Here is a 15,145-nt window from a genome sequence, read left to right as displayed (position 1 = left end):
TGGACTCACTTGGCTGTGCCCAGGAGAGGAGGGCAGGCCAGGCAGGGACAGAGGCTCAGAGATGAGTGTCAGGAAAGCTTTTTATTCACAAACATGTCAGCATCATTCCCAACAGGAGGACAGCTCTGCCACGTGGGGAGTGACTGGTCAGGCAGCAGGAATGCACAGAAGGCTGAGGGTCACAGTGGGGAACCACAGCACCGTGTGGAAAGTCCCTTTCTGAGGGACCTCAAATGCCCCTGAAGGTACAGAACAAGCACCAAACTCTGCAAGTTCTTCCTGGCTCTCTCAGGCACCAGCCCAGGTGACACAAAGAGGTGTCACCACAACCAGAGATGTCCAAGCCAGGAACCAAACTGGTCTGACGTGCCATCACTCCCCACCCACCACACTGGGTAGCTCTCCTCCTAACTTAGTACTTCAACAAGGTGTTCCCAAAGCCTGTGAGCTCCTGGAGATCCCAGATACAGCAGAGCTGGGATGTGCAGAGTCATCCCAGATGCCCAGCTCAGACACCACTACAGGTCACCACCCCTTCTCCAGCAGGGAACAGTTTGTTCCTGCAGGCTCAGAGCACCCACTGCCTCCAGGCAGGTTAGCTCCACCACAGGTGATGAGCTGGTCAGTAAGAACCTTCCAAAAGTGAGAGTCATCCCAGTCACAATCCCCTGGGATCATCCAGCTCAGCCAACAGAGTCCTCATGGAAGGAGAACTCCCTGGGACTCCCTCTGGGACACCCAACCCCCTCCCTGCCTTCACAGGGATGTTTAATCCCTGCTTTGACCAAAGAGGCACATTTAAAAGAAAGAAAAGGCTTCTTGTCACATTCAGCCAAAGGGGAAAACATCATCCCCAGAGCTGGAGCTGCTGCTGTCCTGAGGTCACAGCTGTGGGGCTGCAGCTCCACACCCATCCAAGTGTCCCTGGTGCTCAGGGATGATCTCCTACAGGTCTGGACTCCCCAGCTTCTGCTTCAGCATCAAGAACTGCAAGAGGAAAAATCAACAAGTGTTCACGATTAAATCCCAGGGACCTACAAGGAAAAAAAACCACCCAAGCTTTGCAGATGAGCCAAGGAAATCATGGTCCTTGGCCAGAAGATGCAGGAATTTCACCTTCCAACCAATGCAAAGAGCAACCCCCTGAGCTGGACAAAAGTTACCAAAGCAGCCAAATCCCCATGGCAGCCCAGCAGCAAAGCCAGATCTAACCAGCTCTTCTTGTCCTTCACCATTCCCTTTTTTTTTTTTCCCCAAAGAAGTAAAAAAATATCTATTTTTCACAACTCAATGTCATTTTGAGAAGCAAAATGTTCCAACTGAACCTTGAAGTCAGGTTGCAAAAAAGCCTGACAAATTGGGAAGTGGAGTTATCAGGGAACATTCCTGCAGGTTGGATTCAGTCCACAACTGTTACCCCCTCCAGTTCCACTTAAACCAAACCAAACAAAAAGGTTATCAAGGAAACAGGGATGTCTCCAAGTGGAAATGAGTCTGGTGGGAAACTGTGTGTCAGAATTCCAGAGTGAGGAGGGGTCTAACCCACAGCAGCTTCAGAGCTTAACATACCTAAACAAACATCAACGTTGATTCCCCAGAGAAGGGGGAATTTTTCCCCAGAGAAGGAAAAAAAACAGAGGCACTGCCACCATGGGATGTGATCCTGGGGTCACTGAGCCACCCCCTTCAGCCCCAGTCCCCCCCCCCCCCCATGGCCCCAGGGGCTGGGGGAGCCCTCACGTTTTTCCTGCTGACAATGGCTTGTTGCAACCACAGCAGCTCCATCTTCAGGTGATTTCTGTAGGACTCCAGACCAGCCCGAGTCCTGGGAAGCTCCTTCCTGTCCTCAAGAGGAATTTCTGCCAAGAAATGGAAGAATAACCTAAGTGTCAGGACACAGATTCCAATTGCACCTCCTCTCTCTCTCTCTCCTGCACCCGAGTTGTTCCAACTTCTCCCAAGGTTTTGGTTCTCCCAGCAGCTCCTGTGCCCTCTGCACCCACCACCAGGTGCCTCAGGCCACCTGTCCCTTACCCAGGCAGGCTTCAGGAGACCCCTTCTCCAGGACAGGGGACATGCTGCTGTTGTTCTGCCACTCCTGGCTCTCCTCTGGGGCTCTGCCCCCCTTTTCAGTGTGTCCATCAGCCCCAGGCTTTGGGGGGCTCACTGCATCCCCCCCCGAGCTCAGCTCCTCCTTGCTCGGCTGCTGGGCTGCAGGATCCCCACGGCTGGAGTCCTGCTCTGCTTCAGGGCTGTCCAGCTTCTCCCGAGGGATTTCCAGGCTGGCCTGCTTCCTTGGGGCAGCCTCCTGGACACCCACACGCTCCCCTGGTGCTGGAACCTACAGGGAAAACCGGGGAGAGACTGAAATAGGAGGAAAAGAAAAGACAAACATCGAACAGGTGGCTCCGTGGGGCAGAGGCTCCGTCCCAGCCCACCCTGGGCAGCCCTCCTGCCCCCACCCCGACGTGTCCTGCTTTCCTTTGGGAGCTTCTTTGGGCCACAGGAGCTGGGGAACAAGAGCCAGAGGAGTCACCTGTGCTGGCCTGAGCTTCGCCTGGAGGATGAAACCCCCCGGCAGGGCCGCGGGGCCGGGCGGGGGCGGCAGGGAACGTCAGCTCCCCGGGGCTGGGCTGCTAACGGACCCCCCGCCCACCCCCCCCGACCTGTCCCCGTCCCCGTCCCCGTCCCCCCCCTCAAGATCCCCCGTGGCACGGACCTGGGGCAGGAAGACGGGCCGCGGCAGGAGCCGGCCCGCCCAGCGCAGCCCGCCCAGCTCCCCCTCCAGCTCCCGCACCAGCGCCTCGAACTCCGCCCGCAGGCTCCCGAACCGCCGCCGCACCAGGAACCCCCTGACGCAGGCCTGGGGGCAGGGGGGGCAGGGGCTGCAGGGGCCGGAGAGACCCCCCCGAGCCCCCTCCCCTGCCCCCCCGTCCCTTCCGAGCCCCCCTCCGCGGGCACCGGGATCCCGCGCAAGGAGCAGGACGCGTCCCGGGGGTGGGATAAGGCGGGTTTAATGATGCAGCGCCGGGGGGACCCCCCGCGGGACCCCCCCCAGCTGTGCAGCCCCCCGGGACCCCCCCCCTCCAGCTGTGCAGCCCCTCCCTTCTCCCTCCCGTCCCCGCCAGCCCGTGTCCCCCCGCGGGGACCCTCCCCACATCCCCCCACCGCCATGTTTCCCCCCGTGTCCCCCCGGTCCCCACTTGCAGGCGGGTCACAGCGCGGAGCAGCCGCTCCCGCCCCTCCCCCGCCATGGCCGCTGCGCGGCGCCGCCTGATGGCGTCACCCACCCGCCGGTTGGTGACGTCATCCTCCCGCGACCCGCCGCCCGTCACGGCGGGTCCCGCCAACACGTGTGGGGGGGGGGGTGTCCCGGTGCCGCCAGGAGCGGATGTGGGATCGGGACCCCCCCCCCCGGGGAGCAGCACCGGGGGGGGCTCGGCCCCTCCTGCCCCAGCGGGGGGTCCCCGGGCCCCTCAGCTCGGCAGCCCCTCGGTTCTAACGGGGCTCCCAGCGCGGCGGGGGCTCCGCGGCCGCGGGAGAAGCGGAGCTCGGGGCCCGGGCTCTGGCGGCGGGTTCGGACCCTTCCCCGGCGCTGCGGAAAAGAGGAATTTTGGCGCCTCGGGGGGGGACGGGGCAGGGGGCTGGGCTGGTGCCTGGGGGTGAGGGACCCCCGAGGTCTCGGGGCACCGGCCGAGCCCCCCCCCGCGGCCCCCGGTGCTGCGGGGGTGACTGACGGTCCCGGGGGGTTGCGGGGCCGAGCGGGGCGCGTCCCGCCGGACACTCGTCCCCGCAGCCCCGGGCTGGGATTTGCGTTTGAAGGGGACGGGAGCTGAGGTGGGACCGAGCCTGGCGCGGGGGGGGGGAAGAGGCAGGATCCGGCACAGGGGGGGGTCGGTGGGGGGGGGGGGGCAGGGACCCTCCCTCTGTCCCTCCCCTGGGGTCACCTCCTTCAGCCACCCCAGGCTGCGGGGAGGGGTCACGCCACGGCCCCCCTGGTGTCACTCGTGGGATCCCAGGATCTGCAGAACCAGCCCCTGCTTCTCATGGAGGGGTGAGAGAAAAGGGGTGAGGGGTCCTGCCCACCCCCCCGAACCAAACGTGGCTCTTTATTTCCCTCCTTGCTGGACTTTAAGCCAACCTTGGACACCGACACGAGCACCAGGGACTGGCCAGCCAGGGTGTCGATGCCACCAGAGCCAGGAGGGTGTCACAGGGAGGGAGCCACACGAGAGACCCTGTGCTGGGGCCCTGGGCACAGCCCACCCATCGTTGTCCCACCAGAAGGTCCCTACCAGCCCCTCTGTGACCTCCCTGCTCCCGCCCCCCAGCCCAGAGCCCCAGATCTTCACTCCCAAACGTGGCCAAAGGGATGAGGAACAGCACCAGGGGCACGAGCTCAGGGCATTTCTGTGGGGTACAAAGTCACAACAGCCCCCCCAGGGGGTATCTCTGTTGTCACAGGGGGAAGAAAAAAAAATCAAGGGGGTCGGTGACATTCTGAGAGGTTTTTCTTTTACTTGAAAGAGTGGCAAGAAAAGTCCAGAGCAGGAAGAGTCCAAAGGCAGAGCCTGGCTCAGCCCAGCCCTGGGCAGGGGCTGGTTCCACCAGGCCTGAGCTGCCCCCTCGTGCTCAGGGCTCCCTCTGGCTCCTTCCAGAGGGAAACGTGTCCGTGCTGGAGGGAACGACGCTAGCACGGAGGGGCTGGAAGGCAAAGCAACACCCAGCTCTGGGGAACACATCCCAGTGGATATTCCAAACTGGTTAGACCCCATCCCTGCTGCAGCCAGGGACCTTCACGAGTCCTGTACTCACTGGAGTCCCGAGGGAAGGGGGACATGGAGGATGCTCCTCTGGCAGCAAAGGAGGGTCCTTCACGAGGTGCAACAGTGGAGAGAGGACAGGAGAGCAGCTGCTCTGCTGGAGGAGAAACCAAAGCTGTTCCACCCAACACATCCACTGCCAGGAACCTCCAACTCGCCTCGGCTTCCAGCCAGAGGAGAGCAAAGAGCTGGAAATAAAGTCTGTCGAGTGAAGCTGCAGCAAGGAGGGTCCTCAGCAAGCAGAGGTCTCAGGGTAGCAAAGAGTCTGGAGAAATGAAAGAGAAATCCCCCAGGCCCAGTGCACATCTGTCCATGGACCTGCCCAGCACAGCAGGGTCCTTCAGGAAAGCACTTCATCCTTCAGAGGAAGAGGGAAAGGAGCAGAGGGGGAGCTGGGAAGGACCAGCAGGGTCTGACATCCCCCAGCAAGGTCCCTGTGCTGGTCCTGCTGGTTCAGCTCAAGCAGCAGGTCCTGGAACAGCCGCAGCTTTTATCCCCCTGGAGCCCCAGCTCCGTGGATGCCTCTGGGAGCACCTGTTTGGCCCTGACAGGCTGGGAAGGTCCTGATGTGAGGCCAGAGACGCTGGGGTGGAACCTCCCAGTCCCCTTGCACAACTGATCACACCCACTTGTGCAAAACACTTGGGAATTCAACCTTTGGATTAACTGTTTAATACACTTGTGCACATGTGCGTATAGCAAAGAGGCAACTGTGAATCATAAGGCTACTGAGACACCAGCAGGTTCTGGAAAGAGCAGAGGTCCCAGGGGAGCTCGGGGGGGAACCAGGAGCCCCCCCCACTCCCCCTTGTTCCTCTGCTGCTTTTTTGTCCCTGCTCAAAACACAAAACCCACAGAGGAGGGGACAGGCCTCTCTGTGGCCCTGGTTGGAGCCGCCAGCCAGGGCATGGAACACAACAGCAAGTCCTGGAGTTCCCTCCTGCCCGAGGCAGAAGAGGGAGGGAGAATCCAGTTGGGAAACTCTTCAGATCCCCCCAGATCCCCCCGCTCTGCTCCTTTGCTCTCACTGGTGGTGGAGGTGACACATCCAGCTGTCCCAGTGCCCGGGCGGATCCAGCGCCCGCTGCCCGAGCTGGGATGTGGGGAGCCTGCCAGGGACAAGGTCTTTGAGTGCCAGGGGCCATGGGTGGAATCTCCATATATTAGTTATTCACGCACACGCAGGGAGGTGGGTCATCCATGTATATCCATATATAAAGTGTTGCCCTGCACATTTTATATATCATATATATATCATTATATATATATATATATATATAAAATTTAAAAAAACGCTCCGAAAAACCTAAGCCAGGAAATCTCTTGATCCCCAGGAGGGCTGTCCTCTGGTGCCCATCCAAGGACCAGGAGAGGAGCATCAGATGGAGTCTACAGAAACATCCTCCCTCGCCCACCTCTGCCTGTGCTGGGGGCTCAGTCTGTGCCCCCCGAGCCCTCCTCAGTCCCGCTCTGCCCCAAGGCTCCTATGCTCAGTTCTCCCAGGCTCTCTGCAGGATCCGTGCTGGGCCTTGGCTTTCCCAGGTGCAGGAAATCCTCAGCTGGAGCAGCTCCCTGTGCCTCCGAGCCCTCCCGGGCCGGGTCCCTGGGGTGGGTGTCGGCGCGGGGCGGGTGGGCACACAGATCCTGCACCTTCTTGTTGAGGTCGTTCCGCTCCGTCTGCAGCGCTCGGCACAGCTTCTCCAGCCGCTGGATCTTCACCTGCAGCCCCTCCAGCTCCTTGTCCCGAAGGGTCTTCTGCAAACAGAGAAGCTGTTCAGGCTCTACCAGAGAGCGAGGGGAAACCTCAGGTGGAAGCTCAATACTCGTGACCAAGCAAACGTTTGGCATTCAAAGGCCCCAGTGTTATCATCACAGCATCATGGAATGGTCTGGGTGGGAAGGGACCTTCAAGATCCCACCCCCTGCATGGGCAGGGACACCTCCCACCAGCCCAGGTTGCTCCAAGCCCCATCCAACCTGCCCTTCAACACTGCCAGGGATGGGGCAGCCACAGCTTCCCTGGGCAGCCTGGGCCAGGGTCTCACCACCCTCACACTAAGGAATTTCCTCCTAATGTCTCACCTCAGTGTCCCCTCTTCCCCTTTAGAGCCATCCCCCTCATCCCATCCCTCCCTGTCTTTGTCCCAAGTCCCTCCTCAGCTTTCCTGGAGCCCCTTCAGGCACTCTAAGGTCTTCCTGGTCCCACAGCCTGTCTCCAGAGCTGAGCTGCTCCAGCCCTGGGATCATCTTTATGGCTTCCTCGGAACATCCTCCAGGAGCTCCCACCAGCACTGAGGCCAAGGCTGAGACTGTCTGACTCCCCCACACACCCCTGCACTCATCTGTCCCTTCTGCCACCTGACAGAGCTCCCACCACTGTGTCAGGGAAGGAAACAGAGCTGAAGGGATAAACACCCCAGCCTGCAATCAGGCTGGAGTTGTCCTGATGTCCCTCAGCTCCAGCCTGACACCACGCAGCTCATCACCTGCCTCTGCAGGGCACAGCCAGAGCCTCCTCACCTCTTCAGCCATCTCCAGGAGAGCTTTGTTGCTGCTCTCCCAGCGAGAGCGGTACATCGTGGTCTCCTTCTCCAGCTTCTTGATCTTCTTAGTCATCTGCAGAGTGACAGTGACAAAAAAGGGAACAAATAAGGCAGAGGCAGAGAGCTGCAGGCACTTACATCTCACGTGTCCTCAAACAGGCACTGCTTTCCCACCAGAGGCAGGGAAACATCCCCTTGGATCAGCTTCACCAGAGGGAAACACCCACCAGGGAACACCAAACCAGGAGAAGGGGTAGAGCTGCTTGTGCTGACACTGGTGGGACACTGAAGTCACCACACAAGGACAGTGTCAGTCTCCTGGAGGCAGCCAAGCTCGTGGCTGATTTTAATACCAGCAGAACTAAACAAAACTCCAGAGCTGCAGCTCTTCTGTCTGGCAGAAGCATCAAGGAGAGACAGGCAGGGAGTGTCTCCAGCCCAGGCAAGCTCTGCTGGGCAGCCAAAGTGTTACCCACCTTCTCCATCTCCTGCTTAAATGTTGTGAACACTTCACTGCTTTTGGAAAGGGTGTTCTGGAATTCTTCAAACTTCTCTGTGTAGAGAGCCAGCTGTGGGGAGAGAGAGGGTCACAGCTCCTCCCTGCTCACCAGAGCAGCCCCTGACAGCCTGTCCAGGAGAGGGGAGGTGGCAGCCAAGAACGGAGCCAGTTACCCTGTGAGTGGACTTGACTACAAACAAACTGGCAGCTGCTGTGCCAACATTAGGGACTGGGGAATGTGGAGTGGGAACAAATTCCTTCTTAGGGAAAACATCCTGAGAGACTGATGTGCTCTGCAAACATCTCGTGGCCTTGGCAGAAGGCACCTGCTGGGTCTGATTCAGCCAGGTATGATCACACAACTGCTCCCAGCAGGGGGAAATGTGCTGGTGAAAACCAAGGCCCCTTTCTCCCAGAAGGTGGAATTGCTGAAGGAAGTCTCAGCTCCCACCATCCTGACACAGGCACATCAATACCAAACCCAGGAGCAATCCTGTCCCTGTGTCTTCCACACTGAGGAACTCAGGGTTGTTCCCACTGAGGGAGGAGGAAGAAAACAACCAGGCTGAGCAGAGACTGAGCAACTCACCTGCTGCTTGAGATGGGTCTCCTGCTGCTTCATCAGCTCACACATCCTCTGTGATTCCACAGCTTCCTTCAGCAGCTGGGGGAGAGCAACAGCAGTTACTTGGCTGTCAGCAGGGAAGGCTCCTGACACCCCCCTGGTGCTTGGCCTGGAGTGGGGAGCAGGACCCCAAGAGCAGAGCAGGGCTCCAGCCTGGCTCCTGAAGCCCCTAGGGTTGCTGTCACTGCTGGGCACAGAGCAGGCCCGGGATGGCCTGATCCCTCTGCACTCAGGGATCCACCCATAACAAACCTCCAGAGAAGGAGGAGGCACAAAGCAAAGTTCCTGCAGCCCTCAGAGTGTCACTGTGAGACTTACAAAGTCCTTCTCCCGCTGGTGTCTCTCCTCTGCCTCCTTCAGCATCTCCTGTGCCTGCTGGAGCTTGGCATCCACCAGCTGCTGCTGCAGGTCCTTGTGTTTGAACACCTTGTCGATGTGCTGCCAAGGGAACACCCCCAGTCACTGCCAGGCTCAGCCTGCTCCTGGTGCTCCCAAGGGAAGATCCCAGAGGCCCCTTCTCCCCCCTGGCAGCAGAAACAGGGGGCAGAGCAGTCCCTTCCTCCAGGCCCCCCACCCCGACCCACCTCCTCCCGCAGCTCGTACTGCTCGATCAGCTTCTTCAGCCTCTCTGCCAGCTCCATGTTCTCCTGGCGCAGCTTGGAGTTCCTCTCGTTGTGCTGCTCCATCTGGAGCTGGATGTCATTCAGTGTCACCTGGAAGTGGGATGTCACCTCCTTCCGCTTCTCCTCCTCCTCCCGCGCGCGCTGGACGCCCTCCTCCTGCGTGGGGAAAGAAGGGACACGTCAGCCCTCTGCTGCCCTTTCCCCCTCCCTTTTCCCCCTGAATGTGCCCTGAAAGAACACCCAGGCACTACAGGAAAGCTGGGGAGGGACTTTTAACCAGGCTGTGCAGTGAGGGGACAAGGGGGGATGGATTAAAACTTGAGGAGGGGAGATGGAGGTTGGACATGAGGAGGAAATTCTTCCCTGTGAGGGTGGTGAGAGCCTGGCCCAGGGTGCCCAGGGAAGCTGTGGCTGCCCCATCCCTGGCAGTGTTGAAGGGCAGGTTGGATGGGGCTTGGAGCAGCCTGGGCTGGTGGGAGGTGTCCCTGCCCATGCAGGGGGTTGGAACTAGATGGTCTTTAAGGTCCTTTCCAACCCAAACCACCAAGAGATGATGATAATGATCATTTAACAGCAAAATTAAAGCCCTGCCCTGGGTGGCAGCCTGTGGTCAATCACTGTCACCATGGGCAATGAAGAAGCCACAAAGAGAAATTATTAAGCTACAAACAGGTGTTTCATCTGACAAGGTGCACAAAGCCCTGTTAATTCAGGCCAAGACTATGAGGAGAACTCCAAACCTTTCCCTGTCCTTGTCCTGTATATTCTCTATATGAGGAAGTTCAAGACAAGGAACTGACAGTCTGTGCTTCCTGGATATTCAGCTGACTGCTCCAACAGGTCTATGAACCAAAGAGACCACATTGACTACAACCCCTTGTCAATATGTGGGGTGATTTCTTAAAAGGACTGATGAACCAGAAACACTGATGGTTTCAATACAAGCTGGAGAGGAGGAGAATTAATTCCATCATTTGAAAAGCAACTCGAAATAACCTGAACGTTGCCTGCGGGTGAGAAGAACTGACCTCATCACAATATAGTCAGAGCATTAAACACCCAAAACAAACTGCCCTGTTTTTCTAGGATTGGTAGAGGTGAGCTTGCCAAGATGGCTCCCAGCAAAGGGATCCAAGTGCTTGGGATGAAGCAGCTCCTGGAATAATGCCCAGGAGACACTTGCCTTGAGGGTGCGGTTGTGCCTCTGGAGCTCGCGGCACAGGCTCTCCAGCTTGCTGCGGGCCAGGATGGCCTTGCTGTGCTCACTCTGCAGGTGGTCCTTCTCCTGCACCAGCTGTGTCTGCTTCTTCTGCAAGATCTTCATCTGTTTCTGGGAGTTCCGGTGCTCTTCCAACTAGGAGAGGGGAGCAAAGGGCACAGATGCAGCCAGACAGAGCAGGACAACACGCTGTGCCCCCGTGGGGGGGCAGGGGGGTTGAAGAGGGGCTTCTCTGTGAGGAGGACAAGAGCTTTGTGACACAAAAGGTGCCACCTGGAGCAGACCAGGACTGATGCAGAGCCCAAGGTCCCTTTTCTCCTTCCTGAATTCCTGTCCTGTTGGAAACTGAAAGACTTTGAACTGTGGCAACAGCCTGCGTGGCTGTAGGGCTGGACGCCGTGTGGTGGCTCTGCCCAGCAAGGGCTTCTGATCAACAATGCAGGCAGGAGGCACCCATGGGCTACAGATGCAGCTTCTATGTTACAGGAGCAGAGAGGCCTGAAGTCCCCTTACAGATTTGCCAAAACCACTCCTGTCCCTGCTTACATTTCTGCCAACAACACCACCTGGCTGGACCAAGCAACATCTGTCCTCTGATATTTGGAGACCCAGCACCGCAGAGATCCCACAACATACATGGCAAAGCTACAAGCGTGTTCCTGGATTGTCCCACTTAGCATCAAGGAAAGAAAAGAACCCCCAGCCACCTTCTGCCCCCCACCCCAGCAGCCCCAGCTGCAGGGTCCTCCCCCAGCCCCTGGGATGAAGGAACAGCCACTCACCAGCTCAGCATATTTCTTGCACAGCGCTGCTAGTTTCTCCTCTGGCGTGCTCAGGGTGTTCAGGGTCTGCATCAGCAAAGTGATTTCTTTGCCTGGAATGAGACACTGAATTAAAAATAAATAAATAAACCCAGTAAAAAAAAACCCTTACACAGAGTTTTGGCTGGTAAGGGCAAGGACAGGAGGGGACAGACCAGGTCTCCCAGCCGTGCCTGCCCTGGGTCAGAGCTGCCAGCCCCTGTGTGTTCTCAGGGCTCTGCCCCACGGGTTCCACCAGGTACAGTGGGTGAAGCAGCTGGGGACAGAGCTGGTTTTCTGAGGGAGAAACCCCCACTGGGCTGGTTTCTGTGTCCAGCAGAAAAATCCACCAAGTGCAGAGGTTGCAGCAGCAGCTCCCTGGAGCAGCCAGTGCCTCTGCAGCACAGGGATGTCTCCTCACACAGCCAAGAACAGGACACTGCATCATTCCCAAACACATCAGGCACCCCAGGCACTCGTTTCACCGAGGGCAATTAGTGCAGAATAAAATCAGTGTCTACACTGGAGCCCTCAGGCTGGCAGCACAACCAGAGCAGGGAACCTCTTACCCAGGCCCTTGGCTTTCTTCTTCTCCTGAACCTTCTTCTGGTCCCGCTCCCCACACTCCTCAGTCCCCTTGGTGTTCTCCTTCTCCCCATTCATCTCGGGGCCTCCCGGTTCCTGCTCCCCGTTCCTGGGGGATTCACTGCCTCCCTTCTCAGGCTCCTCGGGCTCCCCCTGCCCTCCGTCCTCCCCCGGGGCCTCCTGGCTGGCATCCACACAGTAGGTGTTCAGGATGTCCTCCAGCTGCCTGCTGAGCTCCTCCGAGACGTCGCGCACGGGCCGGGAGGACTTGGTGTCCTCGGGTGCCAGGGGGGCTGTGGGTGAGGGGGACACAGAAACGTCAGGCTTCCCCCCCAGCCACTAGGCTCTGGTCTCCATCACCCCCCGGCAAAGGGAGGGGGTTCCCGAGCCCCCCAGGGCTAAACTTCCAGCAACACAAGCTCTTTGTTCTGGCCGTGTCTCCAGCAGCTGCCCCACAATGGAGGGGCATCCCTCCCAGCCTCTTTTGATCACCAGAGCAGGCCAAGCCCCTGACATCTGCCAAGAGCAAAACATCCCCCCCCCCTCCTCTCCCCTTCAGCAGCAGCAGGTTGGGCTGGAGCTTTCCCTCTGGGGACCTGGCAGCCAACATCCCCGCAGCCAGCCTGGTTTGCATGACAATAGGTTTTTCACAGAGTCGTTCTGGTTGCAAAAGACCTTTAAGATCATCAGTCCGACCATAACCCACCTCCACCAACCATCACCCACCTCCACCAACCATCACCCACCTCCACCAACCATCACCCACCTCCACCAACCATCACCCACCTCCACCAACCATCACCCACCTCCACCAAGCCCAGTGCTAACCCACGTCCCTCAGCACCACATCTACAAGCCTTCTAAACACCTCCAGGGATGATGATCCAACCACCTCCCAGGGCAGCCTGGGCCAGTGTGTATTGACCCTTTCAGTGAAGAAGTTGCTTCTAATGTCCAATCTAAACCAGCCCTGAAGGGTTTTAAACCCAGAGTTGGCCTCTCTCCTCTAAGAGCAGCTGTGCTCTCTTGGATCAAATGGATCTTCTCCTCAACATGGAAGCACATCCCACTCAAGGAAAGAGCAGGTAACATTCAGCTTTCCTTCCACAGTTCCTCCAAACAAGAGACTCCCAGCAGTTGGTTATTAAATGAATTCTCACTCATCCTGCATTTCCTACATCCCACATCTACAGGCAGCAGGACAAAGGGTGAATTTTAACCCAGCACCTACTCGATCAGACCTGGGTTTTGTCTTCCAGAGAAGAATTTTTAAGCAGCTCCAGGGCAGGTCACTCAAGGCTGCCCCAAGGAAAGAGTTGTCTGATATTTTCTGAACCCTCAAGCTTTAAGCAACAACGACCAACCCCTCATTTTCAGCTGAGAATCAACTCCAGGCTTTGCTCAGGATTGGGCACAGAACCAAACACATTCAGAAATGGGAAGAAACGAGGATTTTCTGCTCCCCAAATCACAGCTGCTCTTAGAGAAGTAAAAAGAGCTGGACACAGTGGCCTGTCCTCATCCAGGGGACACACCACCTCCCTGCCTTGCTGCTCAGGCTTTCAGAACTGCCACCAGCCCAGGCCCAGGGACCCCCCCACCTTCCAGGGGTGCTGCAGCTTCTGGTGAGTCTCCCTCCTCCAGCCCCAGCCCACTGCTTGGTTTGGAGGAGCCACCAGCCCGTGGGGCAGCCTTGGTCTCCCCGCCTTGGTTCTTCATGGTGACTTTGCTCCCCACTCAATCTTGACAAATCCTAGAGAAAGAGAAACATCAGATCTCATTTGAAGAACCAACAGTCTGAGGGATTTTAGGAGTCATCAACCCGGGGCTGGGAAAGGAACTTGTTCTCAGCAGGGGCTCCCACCTGCAGCTCTGCACTGAGCAGCATTTCCTTTGCAATTTGCAGCTCACCAGAAAGGTCCCTATCAGGGTAACCCCCCTTCCAGCCGAGGGGAGCTGGGGCAGCCCTTCCCACCTCACAGACAGCACCTCCTGTCCTTCCCCTGCTGCTTCTCACTCCTGGCTTTCAAGACCTGGAGCAACCTGTGCAGGCTGACAGAGAAACCCCCCTCCCTGCAACGGGGGACACGGGCAGCACGGGCAGCACCCACTGCAGCTGCACAGCCCAGAAGAGCCCAGAGCAGGGCTGCTGCTCAGCACCCACCAGAGGAACCAGCACCACCAGGGAGCCAACACAACCAGCCCGAGCCCAGACCCCGGCTCCTCTCCCACCCTCCACAGGGGGGGTGTGTTCTGTCCCTTCCCACCCACCCCCTGCTCTGACACTGACCCCTCAGCCCACGCTCAAAGCATCGCTCCACCCCGAGCGGGGAGCAGCTTTTCTTGGCGTTTTGCAGCGGTTACACAGAGACCAGGACGGGGCTCGGGAAGGAAAAGCGCCGGAGGAACCGAGCAGCAGCCGCCAAGCACGTGTGCCATCCACCCACGGGCGGGCTGCAGGCCGTGCCCCCTCCCACGGCGGGGCCGGCAGCTCCTTCCCGCCCCGCACATGCCCCGCAGCCGCGGGGCTGCTTTTCCAGTCCCCCCCCAGCTGATTCCCGAGGCTCCGGCCGGTAACCCCCGGGCCAGAGGCGGCTGCTCTGCCCCTGCCCTGGGGCCTCGCCCCCTCCCCAGCTTCTCGCCCCCCCCCCCAGCCCCCCAGCAGCGCCCGCCCCTGGCGCTGACACCCCTGCCCCCCCCCCCCCCCCGTTAACACTCCAGCCCCATCCCTAATTAACACCGACCCCCCCCCCCCCGCCATCGCCCCTCACCCCGGCTCGCCCCCCCCATGACGTCACCGGCCGCCCCGTTCCCCCCGCGCCGCAGTGACGTCACGCACGCACCCCGTGGCGTCACCTCCAGCGCTCTGACGCAGCTCCCCGCTCTCTCCTCAGCCGGTCAGCGCGCGGGGCCCGGCGGCAGCCCGGGGGGGGGGCGGGGCGGGCGGGGCCGGGGGCGCTGCCGGTGCCCGCGCGCCCCGCGCTCAGGGAAGGGCTGCGGGCCGGGCCGGGCCGCGGGGCGCGCTGCGCATGCGCGGGCAGCGCCGCCGGCCAATCGGCGAGCGGGGCGCGCGGGGGCTGCCGGGAGGGACCGGGGGCGGGACTACAGCTCCCGGCATGCACCGCGAAGGGGCCGGGGACTACGACTCCCAGCGTGCCCCGCGCGCGGAGCCGCTCCCGCCTCCCGGGGGGGGGGGGAAGGCCGGACAGCGGGGGGCACCGGGGGGGGGCACCGGGGGTCACAGCAGGGCCTGGGGGGGCACCAGAGGGGGGGGCACCGGGGCCTAGAGGGGCAGCGGGGGACCTGGGGGGGGCACCAGGTGGGCCTAGGGGTTCACAGCAGGGCCTGGGGGGGCACGGCGGGGCCTGGGGGGGGGCACCGGGGAGCACGGCAGGGGCGGAGGGGAGGGCACCGGGGGGCACAGCAGG

General features: G+C 59.9%; 2 protein-coding genes across 3 annotated transcripts; both read right to left on the bottom strand.

Moving 5' to 3' along the window:
* Window positions 1-62: 62 nt before the first annotated feature.
* IQCC (IQ motif containing C) lies at window positions 63-3,278 on the bottom strand. The gene is made up of 5 exons (XM_051638002.1): window positions 3,204-3,278; window positions 2,720-2,863; window positions 2,035-2,341; window positions 1,741-1,859; window positions 63-987 (listed from the first exon to the last, which is right to left on the bottom strand). Exons 1-5 carry the CDS (start codon window positions 3,252-3,254, stop codon window positions 946-948), a joined length of 663 nt encoding a protein of 220 aa, XP_051493962.1. The 5' UTR covers window positions 3,255-3,278; the 3' UTR covers window positions 63-945.
* Window positions 3,279-5,472: 2,194 nt separating this feature from the next.
* TXLNA (taxilin alpha) lies at window positions 5,473-14,727 on the bottom strand. Of its 2 annotated transcripts, none has more exons than XM_051638195.1 (11): window positions 14,561-14,727; window positions 13,319-13,470; window positions 11,702-12,010; window positions 11,115-11,206; window positions 10,297-10,467; window positions 9,075-9,269; window positions 8,809-8,928; window positions 8,455-8,529; window positions 7,843-7,935; window positions 7,344-7,439; window positions 5,473-6,578 (listed from the first exon to the last, which is right to left on the bottom strand). In XM_051638195.1, the coding sequence occupies exons 2-11, from the start codon at window positions 13,434-13,436 to the stop codon at window positions 6,258-6,260; spliced, it is 1,590 nt and encodes a 529-aa protein (XP_051494155.1). In that variant the 5' UTR covers window positions 13,437-13,470; window positions 14,561-14,727; the 3' UTR covers window positions 5,473-6,257. The 2 variants fall into 2 exon arrangements, with proteins under 2 accessions (XP_051494155.1, XP_051494156.1); XM_051638196.1 differs by having other exon boundaries at window positions 14,574-14,727.
* Window positions 14,728-15,145: the final 418 nt, after the last annotated feature.

This window comes from Apus apus, chromosome 21, assembly GCF_020740795.1.
Source record: "Apus apus isolate bApuApu2 chromosome 21, bApuApu2.pri.cur, whole genome shotgun sequence".
Lineage (NCBI taxonomy): Eukaryota > Metazoa > Chordata > Aves > Apodiformes > Apodidae > Apus > Apus apus.
Note: the sequence above shows the minus strand (reverse complement) of the source record. Positions and strands in the feature narration are given on the sequence as shown.

What these genes read in the sequence shown, in the direction of transcription:
- IQCC (XM_051638002.1), bottom strand. Translation starts at nt 3,254, where the DNA reads ATGGCGGGGGAGGGGCGGGAGCGGCTGCTCCGCGCTGTGACCCGCCTG. An exon ending in GCGCTGTGACCCGCCTGCAA is followed by an intron (nt 2,864 to 3,203) that starts GTGGGGACCGGG and finishes CCCTGCCCCCAG; the next exon opens with GCCTGCGTCAGGGGGTTCCT. An exon ending in CCATTGTCAGCAGGAAAAAC is followed by an intron (nt 988 to 1,740) that starts GTGAGGGCTCCC and finishes TTCCTCTTGCAG; the next exon opens with TTCTTGATGCTGAAGCAGAA.
- TXLNA (XM_051638195.1), bottom strand. Translation starts at nt 13,436, where the DNA reads ATGAAGAACCAAGGCGGGGAGACCAAGGCTGCCCCACGGGCTGGTGGC. An exon ending in GAAGAAAGCCAAGGGCCTGG is followed by an intron (nt 11,207 to 11,701) that starts GTAAGAGGTTCC and finishes GTCTCATTCCAG; the next exon opens with GCAAAGAAATCACTTTGCTG. An exon ending in AGACCCATCTCAAGCAGCAG is followed by an intron (nt 7,936 to 8,454) that starts GTGAGTTGCTCA and finishes CTCTCCCCACAG; the next exon opens with CTGGCTCTCTACACAGAGAA.